Source organism: Pongo pygmaeus, chromosome 1 (genome assembly GCF_028885625.2).
Source record: "Pongo pygmaeus isolate AG05252 chromosome 1, NHGRI_mPonPyg2-v2.0_pri, whole genome shotgun sequence".
NCBI lineage: Eukaryota > Metazoa > Chordata > Mammalia > Primates > Hominidae > Pongo > Pongo pygmaeus.
In genome coordinates, this window is record NC_072373.2 from 204427989 (window position 1) to 204454620 (window position 26632).

The 26632-nt window shown below is 46.7% G+C and overlaps 1 protein-coding gene across 1 annotated transcript; it reads right to left on the reverse strand.

Annotated features, from left to right (window-relative positions):
- Window positions 1-308: 308 nt before the first annotated feature.
- On the reverse strand, window positions 309-18569 carry LIN28A (lin-28 homolog A). The gene is made up of 4 exons (XM_063657990.1): window positions 17539-18569; window positions 16879-17075; window positions 3378-3562; window positions 309-2622 (listed from the first exon to the last, which is right to left on the reverse strand). Exons 1-4 carry the CDS (start codon window positions 17567-17569, stop codon window positions 2406-2408), a joined length of 630 nt encoding a protein of 209 aa, XP_063514060.1. The 5' UTR covers window positions 17570-18569; the 3' UTR covers window positions 309-2405.
- Window positions 18570-26632: the final 8063 nt, after the last annotated feature.

A 26632-nucleotide genomic window follows, 5' to 3' on the forward strand; every position in this document is an offset into this window, starting at 1 on the left:
GGCTCATGCCTGTAATCCCAGCATTTTGAGAAGCCAAGGTGGGCAGATCACCTGAGGTCAGGAGTTCCAGACCAGCCTGGACAACATGGTGAGACCCCGTCTCTACTAAAAATACAAAAATTAGCTGGGCGTGGCGGGTGCCTGAAATCCCAGCTACTCAGGAGGCTGAGGCAGGAGAATCGCTTGAACCCAAGAGGCAGAGGCTGCAGTGAGCCGATCATGCCACTGCACTCCAGCCTGGGCGACAGAGTGAGACTCCATCTTAAAAAAAAAAAAAGAAAGAAATGGTAATGGTCTTGACTTAGGAGGTTGGGAAGAACAAGGGATGGAGGGTTTTCCTAGCTTCAGGATTTTTGCGTACATCGTTTAAGAGTTGTGGAGACACTCCAAGCATTAAATGTGTGTGTGTGTGGGTGTGGTTGTGGAGACGCTCCAAGCATTAAATGTGTGTGTGTGTGGGTGTGTAAGTTTTCTTTTGGGGGTGAACAGAAAAGAGGGCAGGGTAGAAGACAAGTTTTTAGGACAGAAGATCTGGTCTAATAGGTAATAGGGGAAGGGGAATACAAAAGAAAGGATGATTCAAGATCCCCACTTTAAGAGGGCCCCCCAAACTAATGTTTCAGATCTTTTTGCCTGGTGCAGAACCTTCTGTCAAAGATACTTTGGCTATTTTTCTCTCAATACAAAAAGAAGTTTGTAAACAAAACCCCCAAAGAACATGGAGAAAGACCAATACATTATATTTACACAAACTAGGCCACCTAGCAATCAACTCAGTGAAGTCCTACAAAGCCCAGACAAATACAGTAATTTGGGGGGCAGCATTTAGGGGAGACAAGAACCCAGGATCAGACACACACCACCCAATGCGTTCTATTGCATTTGTCCCGTTTCAACACAGTGAGGTAGGTTTGCGGTGATCTCACAGCATGTAAACGAAACCCCCTTTTTCTCCTTTAGCTACCATGACACTATTAATCACTACTGCAGCAGGGCAGGACACAGGCCCCAGGCACCACAAAGCCCTCGCTTATGTGTCTCCCTGGAACCCGAGAATTTTGAAAGGTTAAGGATCTTACCTTACTTCATATATCCATCCCTCGACAGCACAGGATTAAGTACAGGGGTATTGGTCTTTAAACTTATCCTTAGCAACTCTAGTTTTACAAACATACACACACCCTGTGGTACATGGTAGGCCTAACCTAATCTGGTGAAGAATGGATCTGGAGATGTAAAGCACGTCCTGTGCCCTAGGATTAGACAACCCTCACCTAATCTTGGCTTGCTCTCTGGGCTTTTCACCTGGCCCAGCCTCTCCTAGCCTCTGTGTACCACCATTTCCTGTTTAGACTAATTCCCAATCTTCCAGTAGAAGGCAATCAAGTCATGGGGCAACCCAGTTAAAACCTAGTCTCCCATAAAACATTTTCAAGGCAGAGGAGGTTTCAAGAGGACACTATGGCAGAAAAGCCAGCTCTTATTGGCAAAGATGAGGTAGTTCAATAGGCTGTGCACTCCAAATAGTTGCTCTCCATGGTGGCAAAAACAACAAAAAGTATTCCTGCTGCGCAGACCTGGAGCTGCTGCTGGCTATCCCTGAGATTGCTCATGTACCTGAGAACACAGTGCAGGAAATGAGGGCCTTAGATTAAAATATACAAAAATACAAAACCAGAATATTTATATTAAGGAAAAAAAAGTTAAAATGCACAAGATACGTCATTCGCACACAGCTAGTGCAGTTGGCATCCTGGAGAAAGTGGGACCCAAGGTGCAGTATCCAAGGGAGCAAATAAATAAAATCACATTGGCCCAGAATGGGGCGGGGGTGAGCATAGAGCAGCAGGTCTGCAGCTGTTCCCCCAAACACCCTTTTTGCCATCATCATTACCCATTGCTTGGGACAGTTGCCAGCACCCTATCCCAAAAGTGGGTATGAGGATACAAGATGTGAAAAAAACCACTGCTTACTCCTGAGGGATTCCCTTCCACAGAATGTAGTGGCTTGGCTCCATGAATCTGGTCTTATACTTAATCATTTCACTCTGGCATGGGAATTATTATATATCTTTCTTTAAAAGGAAAACAACTTCCCTATCCAGGCCACTTTCAAAAGCTGGAAATTCTGGGGATGGAGACTCAAAAGTATGCAGGTTGTAGGGTGATTCCCCCCTCCTGGTTGCCCCCAGAACCCTCACTTGCATTTGGACAGAGCATGGTTGGAGTTCCTTTGACTCACCCTTTCCCCCCACCTAGAGGGAAGAAAGGGTGATGGTGTGAACCCAAGCCTGAGATACATGGCAGTGCCAACTAGCCCCAATGCACCCTATTCCCACTTTCTCCACTCTGCCTGCTCCTCGAAACTTCCTGATAGCAAAAGAATAGCCCCCACCCATTGTAGCTCAATTCTGCGCCTCTGGGAGCAGGGCAGGGCTGTGGATTTCTTCTTCTTCCTCCCGAAAGTAGGTTGGCTTTCCCTGTGCACTAGGGCCCTGCTGGGCCTTCAGCGGACATGAGGCTACCATATGGCTGATGCTCTGGCAGAAGTGGCACTTCTTGGGCTGGGGTGGCAGCTTGCATTCCTTGGCATGATGGTCTAGACCTCCACAGTTGTAGCACCTAGTACAAAGCAAGATGGTAAAAGTAAGAGAAAGGAGCAAGAAGAGGCCAGGTGCCTCCCACGAATGAGGACACCTGGGCTCTGGTACAGGTTTGTCACTTACTTCCCTTCCCAGAGACCAAACTTCCCACTTACAAAAGGAGGACTATTACTAAATGATCTCTAAGTCCTTTCCACATCTAATTGTCTAGGTGATCTCTTCAAATTCATGTCAGCTTGAAAATACCAAGATACCAGAAATAGAAGTTACTGACCCCAACTAGGAACTGCAACTTGGGGGATAGGAGAGATTCTTCCATACCCTTAATATAGGAGAAATTAAAGAGCCAAATTATAGTGTCTGTTCAGATCTAAGGGGCTTTAAGCTCGAGCAAGATTAAGGAAACCAGCCATTTGCAGACCTGGTAAAGCAGCAACAGATATAGATAATACTATCTTTTCCCACCATTTGCAAATCTATGATCTCTTTTAATTCTGAAACCATCCTAGGATGTTAGTATCACTGCCTCACTTAACAATTGAGGCTAGAGACCACAGAGCAAACTTACTTGTTCCAAGTAGAAGCACTAAGTTACCCCCAGCGGCCTCCTCACCTACTGCCCTTGCCCACACCTATTGCAGGCGCTCAGTCTTCCAGATGCTGCCAGGGACCACAGGCTTCCCTTTGTCTTTTGCAGTGTGACCCAAAAAGTGACAGGATTGGGAGACAGGGGATGCCCTTAGCAACCTATATAAGCTGGCTTCCAATCCATACCTGTCTCCTTTTGATCTGCGCTTCTGCATGTTCTTCCCTTTTGGCCGCCTCTCACTCCCGATACAGAATACTCCACCAGGTCCGGTGACACGGATGGATTCCAGACCCTTGGCTGACTTCTTAAAGGTGAACTCCACTGCCTCACCCTCCTTCAAGCTCCGGAACCCCTCCATGTGCAGCTTACTCTGGTGAAGGGAAATGCAGTAAATTTTAACATTAGTTCCCATTATTATACCAAAAGACAAAGAACACTTATTCCTGTAGGGTAGGAATCAAATGTGATGGTACTCCTATTTTACTGGTAAGGAAACTGAGTCAAAGAGTCACTACGATTAAGAACAACAAAGTCTACCAGTACATTAACAAAAATCGTAATTATATAAGCAGATGCCATGACATTTTTGTAGCTATTCAGGTTTAAAGTTCTTAATAAAATAGAACAGAGGGCCGGGTATGGTGGCTCAAACCTATAATCCTAGCACTTTGAGAGGCTGAGGCGGGCGGATCACCTGAAGTCAGGAGTTCAAGACCAGCTTGGCCAACATGGTGAAACTCTGTCTCTACTGAAAATAAAAAAAAATTAGCTGGGCGTGGTGGCGGGCACCTGTAATCCCAGCTACTTGGGAGACTGAGGCAGGAGAATTGCTTGAACCCAGGAAGCAAAGGTTGCAGTGAGCCGAGATCACACTATTGCACTCCAGCCTGGGCGAAAGAGTGAGACTTTGTCTCAAAAACAAACAAACAAACAAACAACAACAACAAACAAAAATTTCTAAATACAAGCATTTGGAAGAACTCAACAAATATAAAATTATGAAATTTAAAGTGTCACACTATAGAGGTTGCAGTGAGCCAAGATGGCACCTTTGCACTCCAGCCTGGGCAACACAGCAAGACTTCGTCTCAAAAATAAATAAATAAATAAAATAAAGTAAAAATAGCTGGGCATGGTGGCTCAGCTGCACACGGTGGCTTACACCTGTAACCCCAGCACTTTGGGAGCCTGAAGCAGGTGGATCACGAGGTGATCACGAGGTCTGGAGGTGGATCACGAGGTCCGGAGTTCGAGACCAGCCTGGCCAACATGGTGAAACCCTGTCTCTACTAAAAATACAAAAATCAGCCGGGTGTGGTGGTGGGCGCCTGTAATCCCAGCTACTTGTGCGGCTGGGGCAGGAGAATTGCTCAACCCGGAGGCAGAGGTTGCAGTGAGCCATCACGCCACTGTACTCTAGCCTGGTCGACAGGGCAAGACTCCATCTCAAAGAAATAAATAAATAAAATAAAAATAAAACGTCATGCTATAAAGCACTGAAATATTCATTTTTCACATAATGCCTCACTTCGTATTTATACCATCATCAAAAGACCAAATAAGTAGAATACTGGAAAAAATACAAAATCAAGTGGTATTTTTATAATCAAAGCAATATTATATGCCTTATTTAAAAAAAAAAAAAAAAAAAGGCCGGGCACGCTGCCTCATGCCTGTAATCCCAGCACTTTGGGAGGCCAAGGCAGGGGATCACGAGGTCAGGAGATCAAGACCACCCTGGCTAACACGGTGAAACCCCCTCTCTACTAAAAATACAAAAAATTAGCCAGGCGTGGTGGCGGGCACCTGTAGTCCCAGCTACTCCGGAGGCTGAGGCAGGAGAATGGCATGAACCTGGGAGGCAGAGCTTGAAGTGAGCCGAGATCACGCCACTGTACTCCAGCCTGGGTGACAGAGCAAGACTCTGTCGCAAAACAAACAAACAAACAAAAAAACAAACTCAAGATGCTCAATGATTTAAGAAATAATATTAATGGGCCACGCGCAATGGCTCATGCCTGTAATCCCAGCACTTTGGGAAGCCGAGGCGGGTGTATCACCTGAGGTCAGGAGTTTGAGACCAGCCTGACCAACATGGAGAAACCCTGTCTCTACTACTAAAAATACAAAATTAGCCGGGCGTGGTGGTGGGCACCTATAATCCCAGCTACTTGGGAGGCTGAGGTAGGAGAATCACTTGAACCCAGGAGGTGGAGGTTGCGGTGAGCCGAGATTGCGCCATTCCACTCTATCCTGGGCAACAAGAACAACAACAACAAAAAAAAACAGAAAAAAGAAAAAAAAAGGAAATCATAATAATGGCTGCAAAACATGTTAAAAAAACAAACAGAATAGGCCAGGCACAGTGGCTCATGCCTGTCTGTAATCCCAGCACTTTGGGGAGGCTGAGGTGGGCAGATCACATGAATCCAGGAGTTCAACACCAGCCTGGCCTACGTGACGAAATGCCATTTCTACAAAAAATACAAAAGTTAGCTGGGTGTGGTGCGCAGACCTGTAATCTCAGCTACTCGAGAGGCTGAGGCAATTGTTTGAACCCGGGAGGCAGAGGTTGCAGAGATGGCACCACTGTACTCCAGGCTGGGTGATGGAGCGAGACTCTGGCTCACCCCTGTAATCCCAGCAGAGGTGGGAGCATCGCTTGAGCCCATGAGGCGGAGGTTGTAGTGAGCCAAGATTATGCCACTGCATTTCAGCCTTGGCGACAGAGTAAGTAAGACCCTGTCTCAGAAACAAACAAAAACACCAAAACCCTCAGAATACATTTAACAAGGTAAAAAGCCTATATGAAGAAAAAACTCAAATATATTAAAGGAAAAAATGCAAAAACATACCACGATCTTGGATTGAAAGATTCAGTGATTCTAAAGGCTATGGGAAAATATAAATTGCCAAGAATACCAGATATTACAATTTAAATTGGATATAATCAGCAGTGTAGCAACTACAAAGGGAAAAACAGCAAGTTTACAGTGGAGAAAACTGGCAGATAATACCCTAGTCAAGTTCTTTGAGTTTAGCTTTGCCTAGAATGGGACACACATATCTTCTAATATGATGCACTAAGGACTTATGACTTTAAAAACGCACATCCTGAATCTAACCTTGAGGGAACATCAGACAAACCCAAACTGAGGGACATTCCTATAAAACAGGACTTCAAAAATATCAAGGTCATAAAAAGACAAAGCCTGAAGAACTGAACGGTTCCATGCAATCCAGGATTCCAGATTGGATCTTGAAACAGGAAAAAAAAAAGGGCAATTGACAAAATTTGCATATGGTATATAGATAAATGTACCAGTGTTTAATTTCCTGATTATGATTAGTGTACTGAAATGATGTAAGATTGATATTCCCAGCCAGGCACAGTGGCTGATGCCTGTAATCCCCAGCACTTTGGGAGGCCAAGATGGGTGGATTGCTTGAGCCCAGGAATTCAAGACCAGCTTGGGCAATATGGCAAAAACCCATCTCTACAAAATAATACAAAAATGAGCCAGGCACAGTGGTACACGCCTGTAGTCCCAGCTACTGGGGAGGCTGAGGTGGGAGGATCCCTTGAGCCCAGGAAGCGGAGGTTGCAGTGAGCAGAGATCGCACAACTGTGCTCCAGGCTGGGTGACAGAGTGAGACCCTGTCTCAAAAAAAAAAAGATCAATATTCCCATTCTTGGGAAATATGCACTGAAATATTTAGAGATAAAAGTGCTTACTGTCTCCAACTTATGGTTTAAAAAAAAAAAACTATCTGTACCAAGATAGATAATGATAAAGCAAATGGGGCAAAATGTTAAGAGTCAATGAATCTGGGTAGAGGTTATGTGGGAGTGTTGGGTATTGTTCTTGCAGCCTTTTTAAAGTTTGAAATTATATCAAAATAATGTTACCGAAAGACAGTATAACCCAAGCAGATGGATCAGAAGATTAAAATGGAAAATCACAGAGATCTGAGAATATATGGAGAAATCAGTAAGTAAGGAAAATAATTCAATAAATGCTGCTATAGAAATTAATAATCCATTTGGAAAGGAAGTCATATTCCTACACACTTTGTATGATACATATGCAAAATACATTTCAGAGGATTTAAACACCTCATCGTTAAGAAAAATACTGAAAAGTTAAGACAGATTCAGACTGGTAAAACTACAAAAATATACCATAAATCACTAAGAAAAAAGAATTACACAACATAATATAAGTAGACTGTCAGTAGGAAATCTTAGCATGACACATATACTCAGTACCTCACTGTTGGTTTAAAAAAATTGGAAATAACCTACCGGTTTATTTGAAGGGGAATGGTTGAATAAATATGGTACATCTATAATAACGAATACCACGCAGCCATTAAAAACAACATAAAGTCTTTGGTTTGTTCACAGCCACATTTTGGTACCTGAAATAATGCCTAGCACATTTTTGAATGAATTAATGAACCAGGAGGCAGATTTTTAATCATTCAGCTGAGAAAGATTACCAAATAATATTGTTAAAAGAAAAAACAAAAAGCAAGATTTAGAACAATATGTATGGAATAATCCTATTAGAACACTGCATGTTTGTACCAAACTGATATTTATAAAGCAGTTAGCAAACAGCCAGCAGCCATCAAGAAAAAAAAAAAAAAGTAGTTATTCATACAGCTAGTTCTGTAGCAAAGCCAGGGTCAGATGAACCCAGAGTTCCTGATTTAAAGCTCAGGGCTCATTCTATCATGCCACTTACTGCACCACCAACTTGACATTAGCAGAGGTGACAGCATCTCAGACCCTACCCAGAATAGACTTCATTACAGCTTCATCTATTATAGTAAAACAACAGTGTCAAGTATGTCAACAAGGAGTAGTCATCATAGAAAATGGAGAAGCAAAAGGGATCACTGTGCACTTACCTAGTCCTGGCTCAAGGGAACATGAGTAAGTAGCATTAGTATTTTATGCTGGTGGCTGGGGGGTAATATTCCAAACTGGAACTTAGATGAAACATGCTCTTCATCAAGATGGGAACCACAGATTCCTCATCACTTATTATTATTATTATTTTTTTTTTGAGAAAGTCTTGCTCTGTCGCCCAGGCTGAAGTGCAGTGACATGATCTCAGCTCACCGCAACCTCCGCCTCCTGGGTTTAAGCGATTCTTCTGCCTCAGCCTCCCGAGTAGCTAGGACTACAGGTACACGCCACCACACCCAGCTAATTTTTGTATTTCTAGTAGAGACAGGGTTTCACCTTATTGGCCAGGCTGGTCTCAAACTCCTGACCTCATGATCCGCCCACCTCAGCCTCCCAAAGTGCTGGGATTACACACCGTGCCCGGCCAAATTTTTGTTTTAAGATGATATTGCAGGCCGGGTGCAATATCTCTCTCGCTGTTGCACAGTAACCACCCTGAGTTTAAAGTCAGATTTGTAAGGTCGGGCATGGTGGCTCACAACTGTAATCCCAGCAATTTGGGTGGCTGAGGCAGGTGGATCCTGAGCTTGAGGCTCAGGAGTTGGAGACCAGCCTGGGCAACATGGCGAAACCCTGTTCTCTACAAAATAATACAAAACTTAGCTCAGCATGGTGGCATGTGCCTGTGGTACCAGCTACTTGGGAGGCTGAGGTAGAAGGATCGCTTGAATCTGGGAGGCAGAGGTTGCAGTGAGCTGAGATCGCGCCACTGCACTCCTGCCTGGGTGACAGAGCAAGAACCCATCTCAAAAAATAAAGATTGTATTAGATTTGACTTATTTTTTATTGAACGGGGTGGGACAAGAAATGCAATTAGTGGGTGAGTTGGGAGGTCCTAGAGGAGCCAGACCAAGAGCCTTCTGGACCCAAGCAATTCCAGCTTCATTCACTTGCCCAGCTTGTCTTAGGCTGGGACACTCCTAGTTCTAGCTGTGATTCAGCAGGTAAATAGTTAAGAACAAGGGTTGATTGAGTCTGATGGCCTGTTCCCTCCTTTCTTTAATCATCTATAAAAACGGAGTAAATACTAATTTTACGGTAGTGCTGTGAGGTTTTACACATGAAAAGTAGTTAGCACTTCGCCTGCCACACATAAATCCTCAGGGAGTGGCAATTATCAACCTCTTCACACTGGATGGCGTGGGTTAACAGAGAGAACTAAGTGCCAAGCGTCTGGTTTTATCCTAACTAGCTATAGAAACTCAGAAGAATATCCCCTCTCTAAGCCCCAGTTTACTGGAGAGTAACACCTTCCTCTATGGACACCTCATAGGTTTATTTTAAGAGGATCATATAAATGGGGACATACAGCAAGAAATTGACTAGTCCTCTCAGGTCACTCACGTCATCACTGGAGGATCTGAGGTCTAAGACTTTTACAGAGTAAACCTCCACCCCTGCAGGCACCTCAATGTAATCAAGAGATTTAAACTGGTGGTCTCCAGGGGTGGCTCCCTGCCCTCCTCCCCCGCCCCTTTCTAAAACACATAGTTTGAATTCTTCTCTTATCAGATAGGTAATCAGCGTGCAGCCCCACAGAGCCAGCCTCCCAGGGCCTGCATCTGAAAAGCGCCTGAAATTCTTGTACCACCCCCATTCCACCCCCAACCACACACAAAGCAGGGCCCCGCCCCCTTCCCCATCCCCTCCAAAAAGAAAAGACCTTAGGGGGAGGGGCATGGCCTGAGCTCCCCCAGTAGAGCCCAGCCCCAGGAAACAAAGAGTTGACACTGGCTGGTTCTGGTGGTCAGATTCCTGGAGTTCCAAGGAGCAGATCCCTCTTGCATCCCCCTCTCCCTCCTCCCCACATTCAACAGTTTCTTCCTTCCTCTCTATGTTGGGGTTATGGTCACGGTGAGAGAGCTAGATATAGAAAATCCTTCCTTCCCCAGGCAGTCTTGCCAAAGTCACCATCAGCAGCCATCTTCCCTTCTCTGGCTTGCCCACTGCCCACTTCATGGATAGAACCAAACAGGACCCCCTCCCCTTGGGTCTCTTCAGTCCAATCCTGAATTATTGATTCAGATAAATTATTTTAAAGGGGAGGGGGAGAGAAGGCATGACTCATATCATCCTTTCCCAATTTCTTCAAGTTAGGACTGTGGGGAGCCTACATGGGCCTACTGTGTTGGGGAATGTGGCATCAGACAACAGAAAGCATTTCTTTTTGTTTTTTTGATGGCAGGGAAGGTATCTCTCCAGTTAAAAGTACTTAGGCCTTCCGATCCCTTCTTAATACCTCAGTAATTGCCTGCCTTACCCTATCCAACCCACACCAAGTACCTCATCCCAGCTTCAATTTATGCCTTTACAAGCTTAGAGATAGAATGAGCCTTAGGGGTCACTTAGGAAATGTGAAGTTAAAAACAAAACAAACATTATAAAAGAAAAAAGTATGAACAAAAATAAAATGGAAACAAAAAAACCACAAAGGAACCTAAGTGTCCTTCTTTCTACATAAGTGGCAACAGAATTTCAGGGTACTTGCTACAGTTGTGCAGATTAAAGCTGGGGTTCTTGGCTCTTCTGCAAGAGGCTATTCCAGCTCTTCTTCCAGGGCCATTCCAGCCGAAGATTCCGTAGTGCAGGTCTCTACCTCAATTCTAGGTTCCTAGCTTGCACAAGCATTTGTTGAGTGTCTAAGTACTGTGCAAAATAACAGTTTACTAATTGATGCTTACTGTAGGCTAAGTGGCATTCTAACCACTTTACGTGTTGTAACTCATTTAACCCTCGTATCAAACTGGTGCAGTGGGGTGTTATGAAGACCCTCATTTTACAGCTTGAGGACATGGAGGCAGAGGGGTTAATAAGCACCTTGGTTAAAGTCTCAGTAAGAGGCAAGAGCTGAGCTGAGTGCAACTGGCCTAACTCTCGCCAGTGCAATTCAATATGATGCAAGTCACATATATAATTGAAAACTTTCTAGCAGCTACGTTTAAAAAAAACAGCCGATGAAAATAATTTTAATGACTCAGTCCTGTGGTGTCACATCCCTATCTTAGCTTCATTCCTGGAGGTAAGATTTGGTAAGGGAGAACCAACCGGTTCTCCCAGAAGCAGTTATTTGATGGTGTGTGTGTCAAGGAGGGTGTGTGTGTCAAGGAGGGTGGTGAAAGGGGTGTCTGGAACGGAACGCTGCAGGCAGCCAATCCCTCTGATCCCCTCTGCTCAGCCATAGCCAGGCCTTGTAGCTCCTGCAGGGAGTTCTCCACCAGATGGCGCTGCTCAGCCTGTCTGCCCAAAGGTAAGCCCGAGGGCGCCTATACCAGGAGGTACTGAGTAGCCAGCTACCTGATCTGAGCTGTGAACTCAAGTGTTCAGGTAGATTTATCTCCGCAGCTCCTTAGGGCAGTCATCTTGTCCTCCCCGTTCCACCCTGCCCCCACCCAACCACCTGCTCGATCAGGGATAAGAATGAAAGGTTCCTAGACTTTTAGGCCAGAAACTCAGTTCTTATATTCTACTGCTTAGAAAAGCCAAGTCCTGTCTAAATTAAATAACTCCACGCTGGGCCAGTCGTGGTGGCTTACGCCTGTAAACCCAACACTTTGGGAGGCCGAGGCAGGCGGATCACCACTAGGTCAGGAGTTCGAGACCAGCCTGGCTAACATGGTGAAACCCCGTCTCTACTAAAAATACAAAAAAATTAGCTGGGCATGGTGGCAGGTGCCTGTAATCCCAGCTACTCGGGTGGCTGAGGCAGGAGAATCGCTCGAACCCGGGAGGCGGAGGTTGCAGTGAGCTGGAGTGCAGTGAGCGCCACTGCACTCCAGCCTGGGCAACAGAGAGAGATTCCGTCTCAAAAAACAAAACAAAACAAAACAAAACAAAAAACCTCGATGCTGAGATCATGTTAAATAAGTCTGTATCAACTGTGTATTCTCCCCCAACTCCTTTGACCTCCCACTCTGACTATGTGGCCAGTGGTTGCTATTCATGCCTGTAGGAAGATAGGAGGCGTAGTTTTACCTAGGGCAGTTACTCCAAAAAACAAGAATTCCAGCAGAGTGTGATTAGCAATGTTCAAAAAACTAAATGGCCCTGGTGAATGTTACTGAAAACCACTTGTAAGGCAGGCAGCAGTGTCAACAACCACAGGGTAGAAATGTCCCATATTTGAAGCTTTGTTCAGGATGATGTCACAGCCTTTACTTTACACTGTTGCCGGGCACCGTGGCTCATGCCTGTAATCCCAGCACTTTGGGAGTCCCAAGCAGGTGAATCACTTGAGGTCAGGAGTTTGAGACCAGCCTGGACAACATGGCGAAACCCCTTCTCTACTAAAAATACTAAAATTAGCTAGGCGTGGTGGTGTACATCTGTAATCCCAGCTACTTGGGAGGCTGAGGCAGGAGAATTGCTTGAACCCAAATGTTGGAAGTTGCAGTGAGCTGAGTTCGTGCCACTGCACTCCAGCCTGGATGACAGAGCAAGACTCTATCTCAAAAAATAAAAATAAAAAAAGACATTGTCTAGAAGCATGTCTCAGAAAGAAGAGGATCCCAGAATATTCCACAATGTCTTCATGAATCTTCCTACCTCTCTACCAACTTTCTGAAAAATCAAGTCAATTTATTTTAAGCTGCCTTTTCTTATTAAGACAGAAATAACTCATGGATGCCACTAAATCCATGGCTTCCACTCTATCAACAAAAACTCTCTGGGCTCAGAGTTGTGCTCTACCGATATTCACTCCACAAACTTTCATAGTGCTATGTAGTGCCCAGGCCATATTTTCTATGTTGTGCCCTGCCCAGAAAGCGAGCAGCTACAGTTGACACCCCTCAGTATCTCTAGTCTTTTTGTCTGAACAAAGATCTCTGCCAACATGGACCCCAGACTGCTAAGTGTACTTCTGATTCACCAAGGTCCTCAAGATGCCCCTTTTCTTATTCATTCCTCAGCCCACCAAGTGCATACTAGAAAATTAACCAGGCAGCTAAGTTCCTCCCTTCAAAGAGTTTATGGGTTACATAGAGAAGGGTAGAAGACCAGTACATCAATAACTAGACATGAGGTGAGTAATCAGAGGTGCAAGGTTGCTCTTACCACCTCCTCACTCATGGCTTTCAGAAAAAGTAGGCCACATGCTTCAGGGCAATTTCAGCAGTTGTCTAGGTATTGAAAACCTTTTCTGCTAACCCAACTTGGTCCCTTGGTCAAATCTGGGCTTTTCTTTTGACTCCAAGTCTTCTAATATAGCATTTTAGCCAGAAAGCCAATTTTAACATATTTGAGATTGAAACATATCTGGGGTCCTGAGGAGCTATGGGAAAGCAGGGAACTTTTCTTATTTCCAAATTGAGCCACAGGAAACATGAGTTAAGCCAAAACTCTTAAAATGGCCCAAAATGAGGATTTTTGAATTCTTGATGAATCTCAGGAAAATAGTTGACAGTTTAGCTTTCTTGCTCCAGCTTTCCTGTATAACTGTGTTTCTCAAGCAGGGATGAGATTTTGACTCCAAGGGGACATTTGACAATGTATGGAGATGTTTTTGGTTGTCACACCTAAGATGCAACTGGCTTCTGGTGGGTAGATACCAGGAATACTGCTGTACATCCTATAATACATAGGACAGACTCCCCAGAACAAATTATCCTGCTCAAAACATGTCAATAGTGCTGAAGTCGAGAAACTCTAATTTAAGGGCTTGCTATCTATTTCCCTAACTCTAGAGACAGGCAGATTTCTAGAACTAAAGATGTGTACCTAAGGAAAAGAGTTGTTATAGAAATCTCTTTGCTTTGTGTTTTGTTGTTGTTTTGCTTAGTTTTTGCCTAGGGGGTGGGCTTTTCCCCCCACTCATCTACTCTTAAGAGGATATTACAGCATCTGGGAGAGAGCATAAGAACATTAGTTAACAGGGCATTGGGATCCTAATAACCTCAACTTTGGAAGAGAAAAGAAAACGTTTTTAAATTGCTTTTCCCCCTGCCTCTTTACTTGCAAAGGGGCTCCCTGACTCCCACCCTCTGGTAGATGCTATCTTAGGACAATTACCTTCTCACCAGCCCACCCCAACCCCAGGGTGCCCAACCCCAGCAGCCAAAGAATGGGAAGTTTTGTTAAAGATTTCTTACTCTCTGCTTCGGGAACACTTTCCTCCTCCCCCAGTAAACAATTTATCCTGTGTTTACTAAATTCCTTTACCATAGATTTCCAGAGAGTCATTTCTAATTTCACAAATGCAAAAGGGTGGTGGCTCACGCCTGTAATCCCAGCACTTTGGGAGGCCAAGGCGGGCGGATCATCTGAGGTCAGGAGTGCGAGACCAGCCTGACCAACATGCAGAAACCCTGTCTTTACTAAAAATACAAAAAATTAGCCGAGCGTGGTGGCACATGCCTGTAATCCCAGCTACTCAGGAGGCTGAGGCAGGAGAATTGCTTGAACCTGGGAGGCGGAGGTTGCAGTGAGTGGAGATCATGCCATTGCACTCCAGCCTGGCCAACAAGAGTCAAACGCCGTCTCAAAAAAACAAAACAAAAAAAAAAAGTGCAAAGACTGGAATCACTAATCTAACTTACGGTTAAGGTGGGGTTGGAGGACCCCTGACCCAAGCCCTCCCGGCATGCTGCCATTATCAGAGCTATCAGGTAAAGGCTCAGGGAATTTCCACCCATCATTGTGCTTTATGAGTAGAATGGGAAGAGCTGGGGATTAGAGAGACAAGTTCTTAATTCTCTTCCAGCTCAGCTCCCTCTTGACAACTTACTCAACCATGGGTTCCTGGATGTTCCAAGAGCCTAAAATCCTGAGTATTTCCAAGCCAGTACATCTGACCCAGCACAGTGTAGACTCAACGCCTGCTCTATGCCGTCCAATAGTTTCCCAATTGCTCTAGATCCTAAGGTGAAGCCTGCTGAGGCCCAAGTCCCCATTTGCTCAAACAAACAAACAAACAAACAAAAAAACACCTTCCTTGGGGTATGTATATCACCAAGGAACCCAGAAGATGAGGGGATACATTCCCCTCAGCCCCTCCCTATCTGGCAGCCTTTGGATGGGAGATGAGAAAACGTTGGGTCTGACTCTTTTATTCCAGCCTCCCAAAGTTGGGGGAGCTGTCCAGTCCCCAGACCAGGAAAGATTTTAATCTCTTTGTGATCAGATAAATGGGAGAGCGGGGGAGGCTTGCTACCCTGCTGAGGAGGGCCATTCAAAGCTGGTTCCTGTAATAAAGTGATTTAATAGATCTAAAGAGGCCAATTCCCTTCTTTCTCCCACAATTACTTCCTGTGGGTTATCATTCACATATGTAAATGAGACAGAGAAGGGAGAAAAGCCACCAGTGGGAAACTAGCTGTCTAATGGGGGGTTGGGGGAATAAGGGTGCTGCAAGGGGGCAGCTCAGTATCCTGCTGCAGGTCCTCTTGGCAGATGTTCAAGTAGCCCACTGACCCCATGGCCCCAACAGTAAGTGGTGGCTCCCCATCTCCCTGCATCTATTTCCCTTGTTTGTTCCCCACTGAAGGCTGTGCTCAAAGACGTCCCTGCTGCCTCCAACTAGTCCACCCAGCATCTCCCTTCCCTCCCCCTCCCCCAAAGAATGCCATCCCTTCAGGCTCCAACCCTTAATCCCCACATCCTCCTTTCCCCTCCCCCACATCTCCTAAAGCCAACCTCCCTTAAGTAACCCCTCCCTGCCCGGCCTGGGTGTCAACCTACACGATCTGGGATTAGCAATTTCTTCTTTCCAGATCCAGCCCCAAACCTCCAAAGATGGAAGGGCCATAGGCAGCAAGCAACTTCCTTTCCATGGTCTTTATGGGTAACTAGTGGCCCAGGACCACCGGAATGCCTCTAGGATATTCAGGAAGGGGAAGCCTGGGAGGAGGGAGACTCTGAAGTCTCTGGCTCCTTGTTTGAGGCCAGGAATGTTAAGACAGCAATCAATGGCTGTCTGGGGCCATAAATGCCAAGCGGAGAATAGGACCAGAGGCCAGCCTCCCTTCACCCCCTGCCCTGCGACACTGAATTTCACCCCCTACTGTGCTGCCCTGCTTTAACTGAGAACTTGGGGTTGCAACCTACCAACTTCCCTCCCAGCCTGGCCCAGGAATGTAAGGAAGGCCTGGGCTCCTTGGGTTTTCCTTCCTCAGGGAACTGGACAGCAAAGACCCCAGTCCTGAGCTTTCAAGCCCCCACAGGGATCCTTCAGGGATCTGCCAAATCCAGTTTTTAGTGACCAGCCAGGTGAAGTCTGCATTAAAAAGGGGATGAGGCTGACTTCTCGGCTTTACGCTCCTTGGGTCCAGTAGCCAGTTGCCCTCACTCTCTCCCGCCTTCTGAGCTCCATTCAGACGTTGGAGGCGCTGGGCGCCCGGCTCAGGCCCGGCATGTGCTTCCCTGGCCAGCCTGCTCGCCCTCCCCCCACCGGCAAGCACAATACAACCTTAGTTTCTGCCACATGGGGTCACCTCCCTGCCCCCTGCCCCTTCCCAGGGGAAAGAGGTAATAGACACGTGGTAAGCCGGAGGGGTTCCCGGAAGGGGGCGGGGGTGCTGATAATTGGTGCTGCCTCCCACTACTCCCCCGCGAGATAGTTAACAGGGACTCAGAATTGGGGTGCCGAAGCAAAGACAGGGATGCATAATGAGGGCTCCCGATGGCCCTCAATTCAACTGCGAGCCCGGAACCCACCCGTGGATATGCGCGCCTAGACGCCCTTCCCTGGGCAAAGTTACCGGAATCAGTCTCACCTGGTGCACAAAGACGTCCACTGGGGGGTCGAGGGCGACCCCGGCGCGGGCGGTCATGGACAGGAAGCCGAACCCCATGCGCACGTTGAACCACTTACAGATGCCCGCACCGTGCAGCAGCTGAGGCTCGTCCGCCGCCCGGGCCGCGTCCTCCGGCGCCTCCTCGGGCGCCTCTTCTGCCGCCTTGGCGCAGCCACCTGGAGAGAGGGAGGGCCGGGCACTCAGCTGGGGGGCACGGAATCGGAGGGCCGTCTCGGGCCCCAGGCAGGGAGACCCGAGTGTCCAGCCCCACAAGTGGACAGCCAGGAGGGGGCAGCTACCAAGCAACAGAAGGGAAGAAACCTATCCCTGCCGCCTCTCGCGTTCCCCTAGCGTACACGGGGACAGTAGTGCCCCAAAAGTTTTGCTCCTCTTCCCACAACGCGTTTCCCGGAGACTCACGGCGGGACAAGCCTCTACCCTCCATTCACCCACGTAGTCTGGCGCGCACGCCACTGGGACACCAAGGTTCCTTGCCCCAGAGACGGCCCTATGAAGCAGGAGGCCGCACCGTCTTGGGGTCCTTTGGACAGCCTAGGACTCAGTTCCCCACCTCCCTTCTACGTGGCTCCTGGCCGCCCGTGCATCCTAAAGTGTCCCCGCTAAGTCCCGAGCTCGAACCTGCAAACTGCTGGTTGGACACGGAGCCCATGGTCGTCGGCTGAGCCCGTGGCCCTGGGCCCCTGGTCGGGCGGCTGCTGGCCCCGGAGAAGTCCGAAGGCAAAGGGGTGGTTCGGAGAAGAAGCTGCTACATCTTCCCCCGCACAATAGCGGTGGGAGGGCCCACGGCTTTTCAAAGGCTCCCAAATTCTAAAAGACAATGACCCAACCCCCTGCGGGCAGCCCCCTCCCCTCCCCTCCCTCTCCTTTCCCCTCCCTTTCCCTCCGGCTCCAGCTCCGGCCCTCCCCCACTGCTCCGGTCTCTGACACCTCTGGGGTGTCCCTTCTCAGAACCTTGAGGTTTGACACCCCCTCCCCACACGCATATCTGGAGATGGGTCTGTCTGCCCTAGAAGACTTGAGTACCCCGGAATTTGGGATCCTGAACTTTGGACTCAATAGGGGTCCCCAAAGCAGATACAGGTGGGGGACCTGGTGGGGGGGTAGTTTTAAAACCACGTGACTGCACACACACACACACACACACACACACACACACACACACACACACACCCCACCCCCACCCCCCGCGCAGATAATTATACATTCCAGAGAGTTGGGGGAGGGAGGTGTGAGCCTGGCGGCGCTGGCCAATCAGAAACACAAACCACCTGTCAAGGGAGAAATGAATGGGCCCTCCCCCTCCCCCAGCTCTTGAGCGCCCCTCCCCCTCTCTTCCCCCTCAGGCCTCTGAGCTGACCCGGCTGCTTGGCGCTGACCCGCTCTCACCCCCCACCACCGTGTGCTTAGATAGACCTGGAGTTCTGGACACTAGGAAGCCCGGGATGGGGGAGCAGGGGAGAGGCTGGGGACACACAGGGCTGATCTGTCCTGATCAAAGCGCTGCCTTCCAAAGTCTGTCTGCCTCTGACTACATCTGAATGTCTCCCTCCCAGAGTTTCTGACTCAGAGTTTTTCTGGGCCTCCCCCAGTTAGAAAAGAGAAAGTGTTTTTAATTGATTCGGTGTAAAGAATTCTTCCTTCTTTCCTCCCTCCAAACCTATGTGTCTAAAGTTAGCCCCAGGTAAGCTCCCTGGAGAGCAGGAGGAACCCAAAGAGTCTTGAAGCTGTTTCTCTGCCAGCTGCCTTCTCGTCCTACCCCCACCCCATCCCCATCCACTGCTGAGAGAGGGACTGGGTGGGCTGGTGGGTAGAGGTACTTCCTCTCTACTCTTCACACTCTTAGATTCCCAGGCCCTCCTTGTTTCAGAGTAACCACCCTAAAATGCGCTTCCATTCCCATAGTGGGGTGGTAGGGGAACAGGACTGGGGGGCCTCCTCATTTGAAGAGGTAACCTCCCCTTCTAGGAGATAAAGACGGCTGGCTAGTGGGGGTGGCTACTGCCCTGGTCGGAGATGGACAATGGCCCGGGGCTCAGTGCACGGCCCTGGCCCTGCCCCTTCACTTCCGGTGCTCAGTTCAAACTGGACAATGCCAGCTCCGGCCAGTTCCCCTCCCCCACCACTACAACCCATTTAAAGGGACAGAGCCTGCTTTCGGGGGCATCCGCTTGCTCTGAATTCAATCTTCTCCACCGAGTGTGCAGAACCTTTTGGAATTCTCACGCTGTGGCTGTGTGTGTGTGTTTGTGTGTGTGTGTGTGCACGCGCGGATGTGGGCACATGTGTATTTCAGAGAGACCGGATGAGTGGGGGTAGGGAAGGGGAAGATGGGGAGGAAAGCAAGAGACTGCAGAAATTATTTCCCTTTCTCTCCTACGGGGTGCTCTCTCCAAGAAAAGAAAACTTGAGCGTAAGGAATGGGAGGTGGGACTTCCTGGGGTAAAAAGGACAACATTGGCCCTTTGCTGCTCCGCCTAAAAAATACATATCGTTAACAAATATTATTAGCAGTGCCTCACTCCCAACTGAGGACTCTAATTTAGAATTATCAAGAGTTCTCCTAGTACATCAGCCAAAGCCATTTTTATTTACATAATTCTCCCCTCCCAAAAGTCTTATCTCCCGCTGTTAGTGGCGCCCTTAAAATATATTCGCTCCCTGTACCTCTGTTCCTAAGACTCAGGAGCAAGTGGCTGAGGTCTGGCTGAAGAAAAGGGAGGGAAAGGGGAGTTGAACGCTCTGGCTTCGCTTGGTGTGTTCTCAAGTGATGCGAATTCGGTTCCCCGGGAATGCGCGGCCTGCTTCTCTGTCCAGGGTCCTGAGGACTCCAGTAGCTCTGTCCACGGTGCTGAATTGAGTCACGCTGTCTTGGTTCTCAGCTCACAGTTTTGAGAATAGCTTCTTGAGTTCCCACCTCCAAGTCCTTCCCAGAAAACCTGATTTTCCTCAATGCCGGTTCCCGCTCTGGTAACACTGACACATTTCAGATGAATGAAGACACTTTTTTTTTTTGGGGACGGAGATTTGCTGTGTTGCCCAGGCTGGAGTGCAGTGGCGCGATATCTGCTCACAGCAACGTCCGCCTCCTGGGATCAAGCAATTCTCGTGCCTCGGCCTCCCGCGTAGCTGGGATTACAGGCACATGCCACCACGCCCGTCCAATTTTTGTATTTTTATAGAGACGGGGTTTTACCATGTTGGCCAGGCTGGTCTTGAACTCCTGACCTCAAGTAATCCGCCCGCCTCGGCCTCCCGAGGCTGAGATTATAGGCATGTGCTGGGATTATAGGCATGAGTCACCGTACCCGGCCTAAGAGACTTTTTTTGAATGCTAAACAGATGGCATTTTCGACCGGGCATGGTGGCTCACGCCTGTAATCCCAGCATTTTGGGGGGTCAAGGTGGGAGGATTGCTTGAGGCCAGGAGTTCGAGACCAGCCTGGGCAACATGACGAACCCCCATCTCTAAAAAAAATACAAAAATTAACGGGATGTGGTGGCGCATGCCAGCTACTTGAGAGGCTGAGGTGGGAGGATCGCTTGAGCCCAGGAGGCCGAGGTTGCAGTGAGGAGATAGTGCCATTGCACTCCAGCGTGAGTGACAGACTCACCCAGGACTTGTCTCAAAGAGAGAGAGAGAGAGAGAGAGAGAGAGAGAGAGATTTCCAGTAGTATATGATTTTGTGAGAGTGATGCAGGTATCTCAAACTCCTCTTCGGAAAAATGGGAAACCTACTTTCCATAATATGGCTGTAAAGGGTTAGGAAAGAAGAGACAATATTTTTTGAGTCAAAGAAGACCAAAGTAGAAGAAAAACTAATCTCTATTTTTAAATTATTTTCTTTTCTCTCTTTTTTTTTTTTTTTTTTTTTTTTTTGAGATAGAATCTCACTCTACTGCCCAGGCTGGAGTGCAGTGGTGCGATCTTGGCTCACTGCAACCTCTGCCTCCCGGGTTCAAGTGATTCTCCTGCCTCAGCCTCCTGAGTAGCTGGGATTACAGGTGCCCACTACCATGCCTGGCTAATTTTTGTATTTTTAGTAGGCACAGGGTTTTACCATGTTGGCCAGGCTGATATTGAACTCCTGACCTCAGGTGATCCACCCACCTCGGCATCCCAAAGTGTTGGGATTACAGGCGTGAGTCACCGCTCCCGGCCTTATTTTCTTAATTATTACCACTTTTTATAGGAATACAAGGCGTTAGAGTCAGATTACCCATGTTCGAATGTCAGCTGTACTATTTACAGCTCTTCCTTAACCTCTATATTCCTCTGTTTCTTCCTCTGTCCTATGGGAATAATGAGAATACTGAGGTCTCAGAGATATTGTGAGGATAAAGTTAGATCATGTAGGTAAAGCTTTTGAAACAGTTCCTGTCATGTAGTTAGTTCTTCTTCTTCGTTTTTTTTTTTTTTTTTTTTTTGAGATGGAGTCTTACTCTGTCACCCAGGCTAGAGTGCAATGGCATGATTTCAGCTCACTGCAACCTCTGCCATCCGGGTTCAAGCCATTCTCCTGCCTCAGCCTCCCAAGTATCTGGGATTACAGGTGCCTGCCACCATGCCAGGCTAATTTTTGTATTTTTAGTAGAGACAAGGTTTCACCATATTGGCCAGGCTGGTCTCGAACTTCTGACCTAGTGATCCACCCACCTCGGCCTCCCAAAGTGCTGGGATTACAGGTGAGAGCCACCGTGCCCAGCCGACATGTAAAAAGTAGTACACACTAAGTAGCATGAGGATATACAAAAGTAAAAAAGGAAAGAAAAAATATTTCCTGCCTTCCAAGAAGTTATAGTCTACTTAGGAAGCCAAGACTGAAATAGCTAAGCATTGCAGGTTTCTTGTGTACTGGTTTCTGAGAGTGATAATATCTAGGTAAAAGGAGGGTAAATGTAGTCTTTAGAGAAGACAAGGGTGTCCAGTATCAACACAAAGAACATCCCTTTCCTTAAGGCATTTTGCTAAGTTCCTTTTGTGCAGGTTTATAACTTCATAAAAGAGCTGCAAGAGGTCTTAATAATAATAACAATCCATCCAACAATTGACAAATATTTGTTGAGCACTTCTTCCATGGCAGACATTCTTCTAATTGTTGAGAATACATCAAAGTGCAATACAAACAAAAATTCCTGCCTCTGTGGAATGAGCATTCTGCTAGATAATAATAACGACAGCCAGCATTTATCAGGAATACAGGCATCTTTTTAAAATCTCATTCAAGACTCTCAGTAATGCTGAAGAATAAGTATTAAGTTTGTACTTTACAGGAGAGGAAACTAAAGCTTAATTGAATGAATATATTAATAGCTTGCCTAATGTTGCTCAACTAATACATGGCAGAGGCAGATTTGAACTCACATATCTTTGACTCCAAAGCCCACATTATTCCCACAGTTCTAGTATGTTGTTATCATGACTAGTGCCATCACCATTTTACCAATAGTGAAAAAAGATACAGGCAGACAAAAAGACTGGAGGGAGACTATATATTCCACCTGATTGATAAATATAGGACCCAAGTTTGTGATTTCTTTTCCATGGGCCACAGCTCTAGCCTGTCCTTTTTTTTTTTAGACAGAATCTCATTCTAGTTGCCCAGGTTGGAGTGCAATGGCACGATCTCGGCTCACTGCAACCTCTGCCTCCTGAGTTCAAGCAATTCTCCTGCCTCAGACTACCAAGTAGCTGGGATTACAGGTGCCTACCACCATCCCTGGCTAATTTTTTTTTTTTAAGTAGAGACAGAGTTTCACCATGTTTGCCAGCTGGTCTTGAACTCTTCACCTCAGGTGATCCGCCTGCCCCGGCCTCCCAAAGTGCTTGGATTACAGGCATGAGCCACCATGCCCGGCATAGCCTGTCATTTCTACTGATCATTCTTCCCATAGCTCCTTGGCTTTCTAAGTCAAAGAGCTGGCCAGAGCCAAAGCAAGTCCTCTTCTGGGTAATCATCCACACTCAGCTCCCATTTCTGAAGTACTCTGAGAATTCTGTGGTAGAGTCCAGATTGGTGTTTGGAGTGTAATATCCTGACCATCTTCTAACATGAATGACGGTATGCATTGGAGAGAAATATTTCCCATAGTGTGTCCCTCCAGATAGTAATTCCATGGGATGAATAATACGTATTATCACTTTCAAAACATTTGTAGAGTGACATCATTTGGAAATGGTATGTTAACTATGTTTCCTATGCAGCTGTTTTCTTTTTCTTTTTTTTTTTTTTTGAGTTGAAGTCTCACTTTGTCGCCCAGGCTGGAGTGCAGTGGCGCTATCTCGGCTCACTGCAAGCTCCGCCTCCTGGGTTCACGCCATTCTCCTGCCTCAGTCTCCCGAGTAGCTAGGACTACAGGCTCCTGCCACCACGCCTGGCTAATTTTTTGTATTTTTAGTAGAGATGGGTTTCATCGTGTTAGCCAGGATGGTCTCAATCTCCTGACCTCGTGATCCACCCGCCTCGGCCTCCCAAAGTGCTGGGATTACAGGCATGAGCCACTGCGCCCGGCCGGGACAGAGGTTTTCAAAGTATGGCAGTATACTCTGTAATTCACCATGAAGGGAATACAGTATATATTTCTATTTATTCATCTATTCATTCACTCACATACCTAACAAATATTTATTAAACATATATTGTGTATCAGGCAGCACCATCTGGAGCACAGTAAATACATTAGTGAACAATACAGATGAAATTTCTGACTCATAGTGCTAACATTCTAGAAGAGAGAGACAGACAATAAACAAATAGTTAAGTAAAATGTGTCTATGCATCTAGTTCAGCCTGATTTTTGTTTGTGTTCCAGCCTAATTTCTTCTGTTTGTTTTTGAGACAGAGTCTGGCTCTGTTGCCCAGGTTGGAGTATAGTGTCACGATCACGCTCACTGCAGCCTTGATCTCCCAGTCTCAAGTAATCCTCCCACCTCAGCCTCCTGAGTAGCTGGGGCTACAGGTGTGCACCACCATGCCCAGCTAAATTTAAAAAAACTTTTAAAACTTTGTAGAAAGAAGGTCTCACTATGTTGCCCAAGCTGATCTTGAACTCCTCAGCTCAAGCAATCCTTCTGTCTTGGCCTCCCAAAGTGCTGAGATAACAGGTGTGAGCCCCACACCCAGCCCCAGCCTGCTAATTTGCTCTGTGATCTCAAGAAAAGCACCCAGTTGTACCTTTGAGGGTATAATGAGAGTTAGATTTGTTGTTAGACAAATGTTTCTTCCAGTTCAGACATTGACATTTTTAGATGATATGATTTGTGTAAGTGTGTGTGTGAGAGACAGAGTGTGTGTGTGTGTGTGTGTGTGTGAGAGAGAGAGAGAGAGATCTCCCATTCCCCCATTCCTATTACACAGAGAAACAATTTGTTTTTGCCCCATGCTGTCATCCTCATCCCACTCAGGGACCAGGGCTTCCTGCATTGAGCAGGATCGTGTGACTCTTGCTTCTCAGGCCTATTGAGTTGGCAGTGGCAGGAGAACAAGCCAAGGGGATCCCATCCTTCTTTCAGTGTGCTCCCCATGCTGGCCCTGCTTCACAGAGCAGGATGCCAGGCACTTGCTTTCACCAATAATGGCTTCATTAGATTGAAAGGAGACGAGAGTGACCTCAGTGAAATAGACTTCCTGACCCCAGCTGACCTCCGACCCTCACCCTGACAGCCTCTAAATCTTTTTCTTTTGACACATCCCCCACAAGGCATAGGCAGGAAGAGAAAATGATGATCCTGCTATAGCTCACTGTCCAGGAACTGTAACTCTCCATGCGTCCTCTTGCAGTGGAACTCATGATACCCAACTGTGATTTCCTCATGGCTGCTGATCCTTCCAGCAATCCCCAAGTCTGGTTTGTGGGTCACAACCCACACAACTATCATTCACCTGGTGCCCGTTTGTTTGTATCCAATGGTTGTCATGTGCCATGGAGGCAGGAGGCAGGTGTATCCAAATGCTTTCATTTCTCAATGCTACTTTAGTCTGAACCTTGAACCTACTCTTCCCTGATTCTGCAGTTACTGTTTATTGTGTGCTGATTATACACCAGGCATGCATCAAATGCTTTGTGTGTATTGTCCCTTTCAGTCCTCAAACATCCTAATATGGTCCCCACTTTACTGGAGAGGAAACCGAGACTTATTGAAGTTAAGTGACTTGTCTCAACTTACGGAACATAAGGGGTGGATCCCAGGTTGAGCTCACTCCAATATTCTTCTTCTTTACTTTTTAAGAAATACTGTAGTTCCTCATAAATATGTACACCTATGTACCCACAAAAATTAAAAATTAAAACATACTGTAAAGTAATTAAGTCATGTGGTTCAATTAATATTGAAAGAATTATAATAAAATCCTCTGGCCACTCCACCCCCTCCACTCCCATGAAGCAACCACTCTTTCAGCCATTTCTTCTGGAGAACATTTCTATACCTCTAAATAATATGCATGCATGTCTGTTCCTTGATTGATCGATTTTAGATATTATCTATTGATTTCCTGTTATGGTAGATGAGGACTCACCTCTCTTACAGGGCCCATCTCCCCTGTCCCCTTCCTCCCAATATAGTTAAATAACAACTTTCAACTAAATTGATAACCAATGTTTATGCTGTCACGATTATGGAAATGTTCATTGCATTGCCAAGTAGTATACTAGGTGAAAATTTTCTTTTTTTATTTATTTTGTTTTTAGAGATGAGGTCTGGCTATGTTTTCCATGCTGGACTCGAACCCCTGAGCTCAAGCGATCTTCCCACCTCGGCCTCCCAAGTAGCTGGGACTATAGGAAAATTTCCTTTCTTCCACCACTTTTTATTTTCCCTGGACTCTCTAACTGCCTTTCTCCCTTTACTGTCTTGTTTGTCATTAAAACATCCTTAGTTGTTTGCTTTCTTTTTTTTTTTTGAGACAGAGTTTTTGCTCTTGTCACACAGTCTGGAGTGCAATGGCGCAATCTCGGCTCACTGCAACATCTGCCTCCCGGATTCAAGCAATTTTACTGCCTCAGCCTCCCAAGTAGCTGGGAATACAGGCGCCCGCCACCACACCTGGCTAATTTTTGTATTTTTAGTAAAGACAGGGTTTCACCATGTTGGCCAGGCTGATCTCGAACTCCTGACCTCAGGTGATCCACCTGCCTCAGCCTCCCAAATGCTGAGATTACAGGTATGAGCCACCATGCCTGGCCTCCCTCAGTTGTTTTCAAAGCCTCCATCATATTATCTTTTACATTAAGTCCTTTTTCCCAGAGCCCCCTCCATTCTGGCTTGCCTCCAGCGGTCACATTAGGGCCTCCTTCTCACTGCTTTCCAGGTTGGAGACGGTGTTTTCTGGATCTCATGTCAACATATTTCTTTTTTCACACTTGAGAAGCACATCTTCAAGTAACTGCCCAGGAAAGGGTGAATGGGAGTGCAATTTCCTGGATCCCACATTTCTGAGCATGTTGTTACTTTGCCCCTACTTTTGGATGGTTTCAGATCCATGCTCTTTATCACTCTGCTCTGCAGGCCCCTCCTAGAATGAAGACAGACTCTCACATTGCTCTGAGGACATTAAAGTTGGAGCTGTGAACCCAGAGTTAGTAGAATAAAAATAATAAAAAATAATGGTAGCTTACTCTTTTCAAAGGCTCACCATGTGCACCAGGTACTGTGCTAAGTGCTTTATATATAAATTATCTGTTCAAATCCTGACAACTCTTATGAGACAGGTTT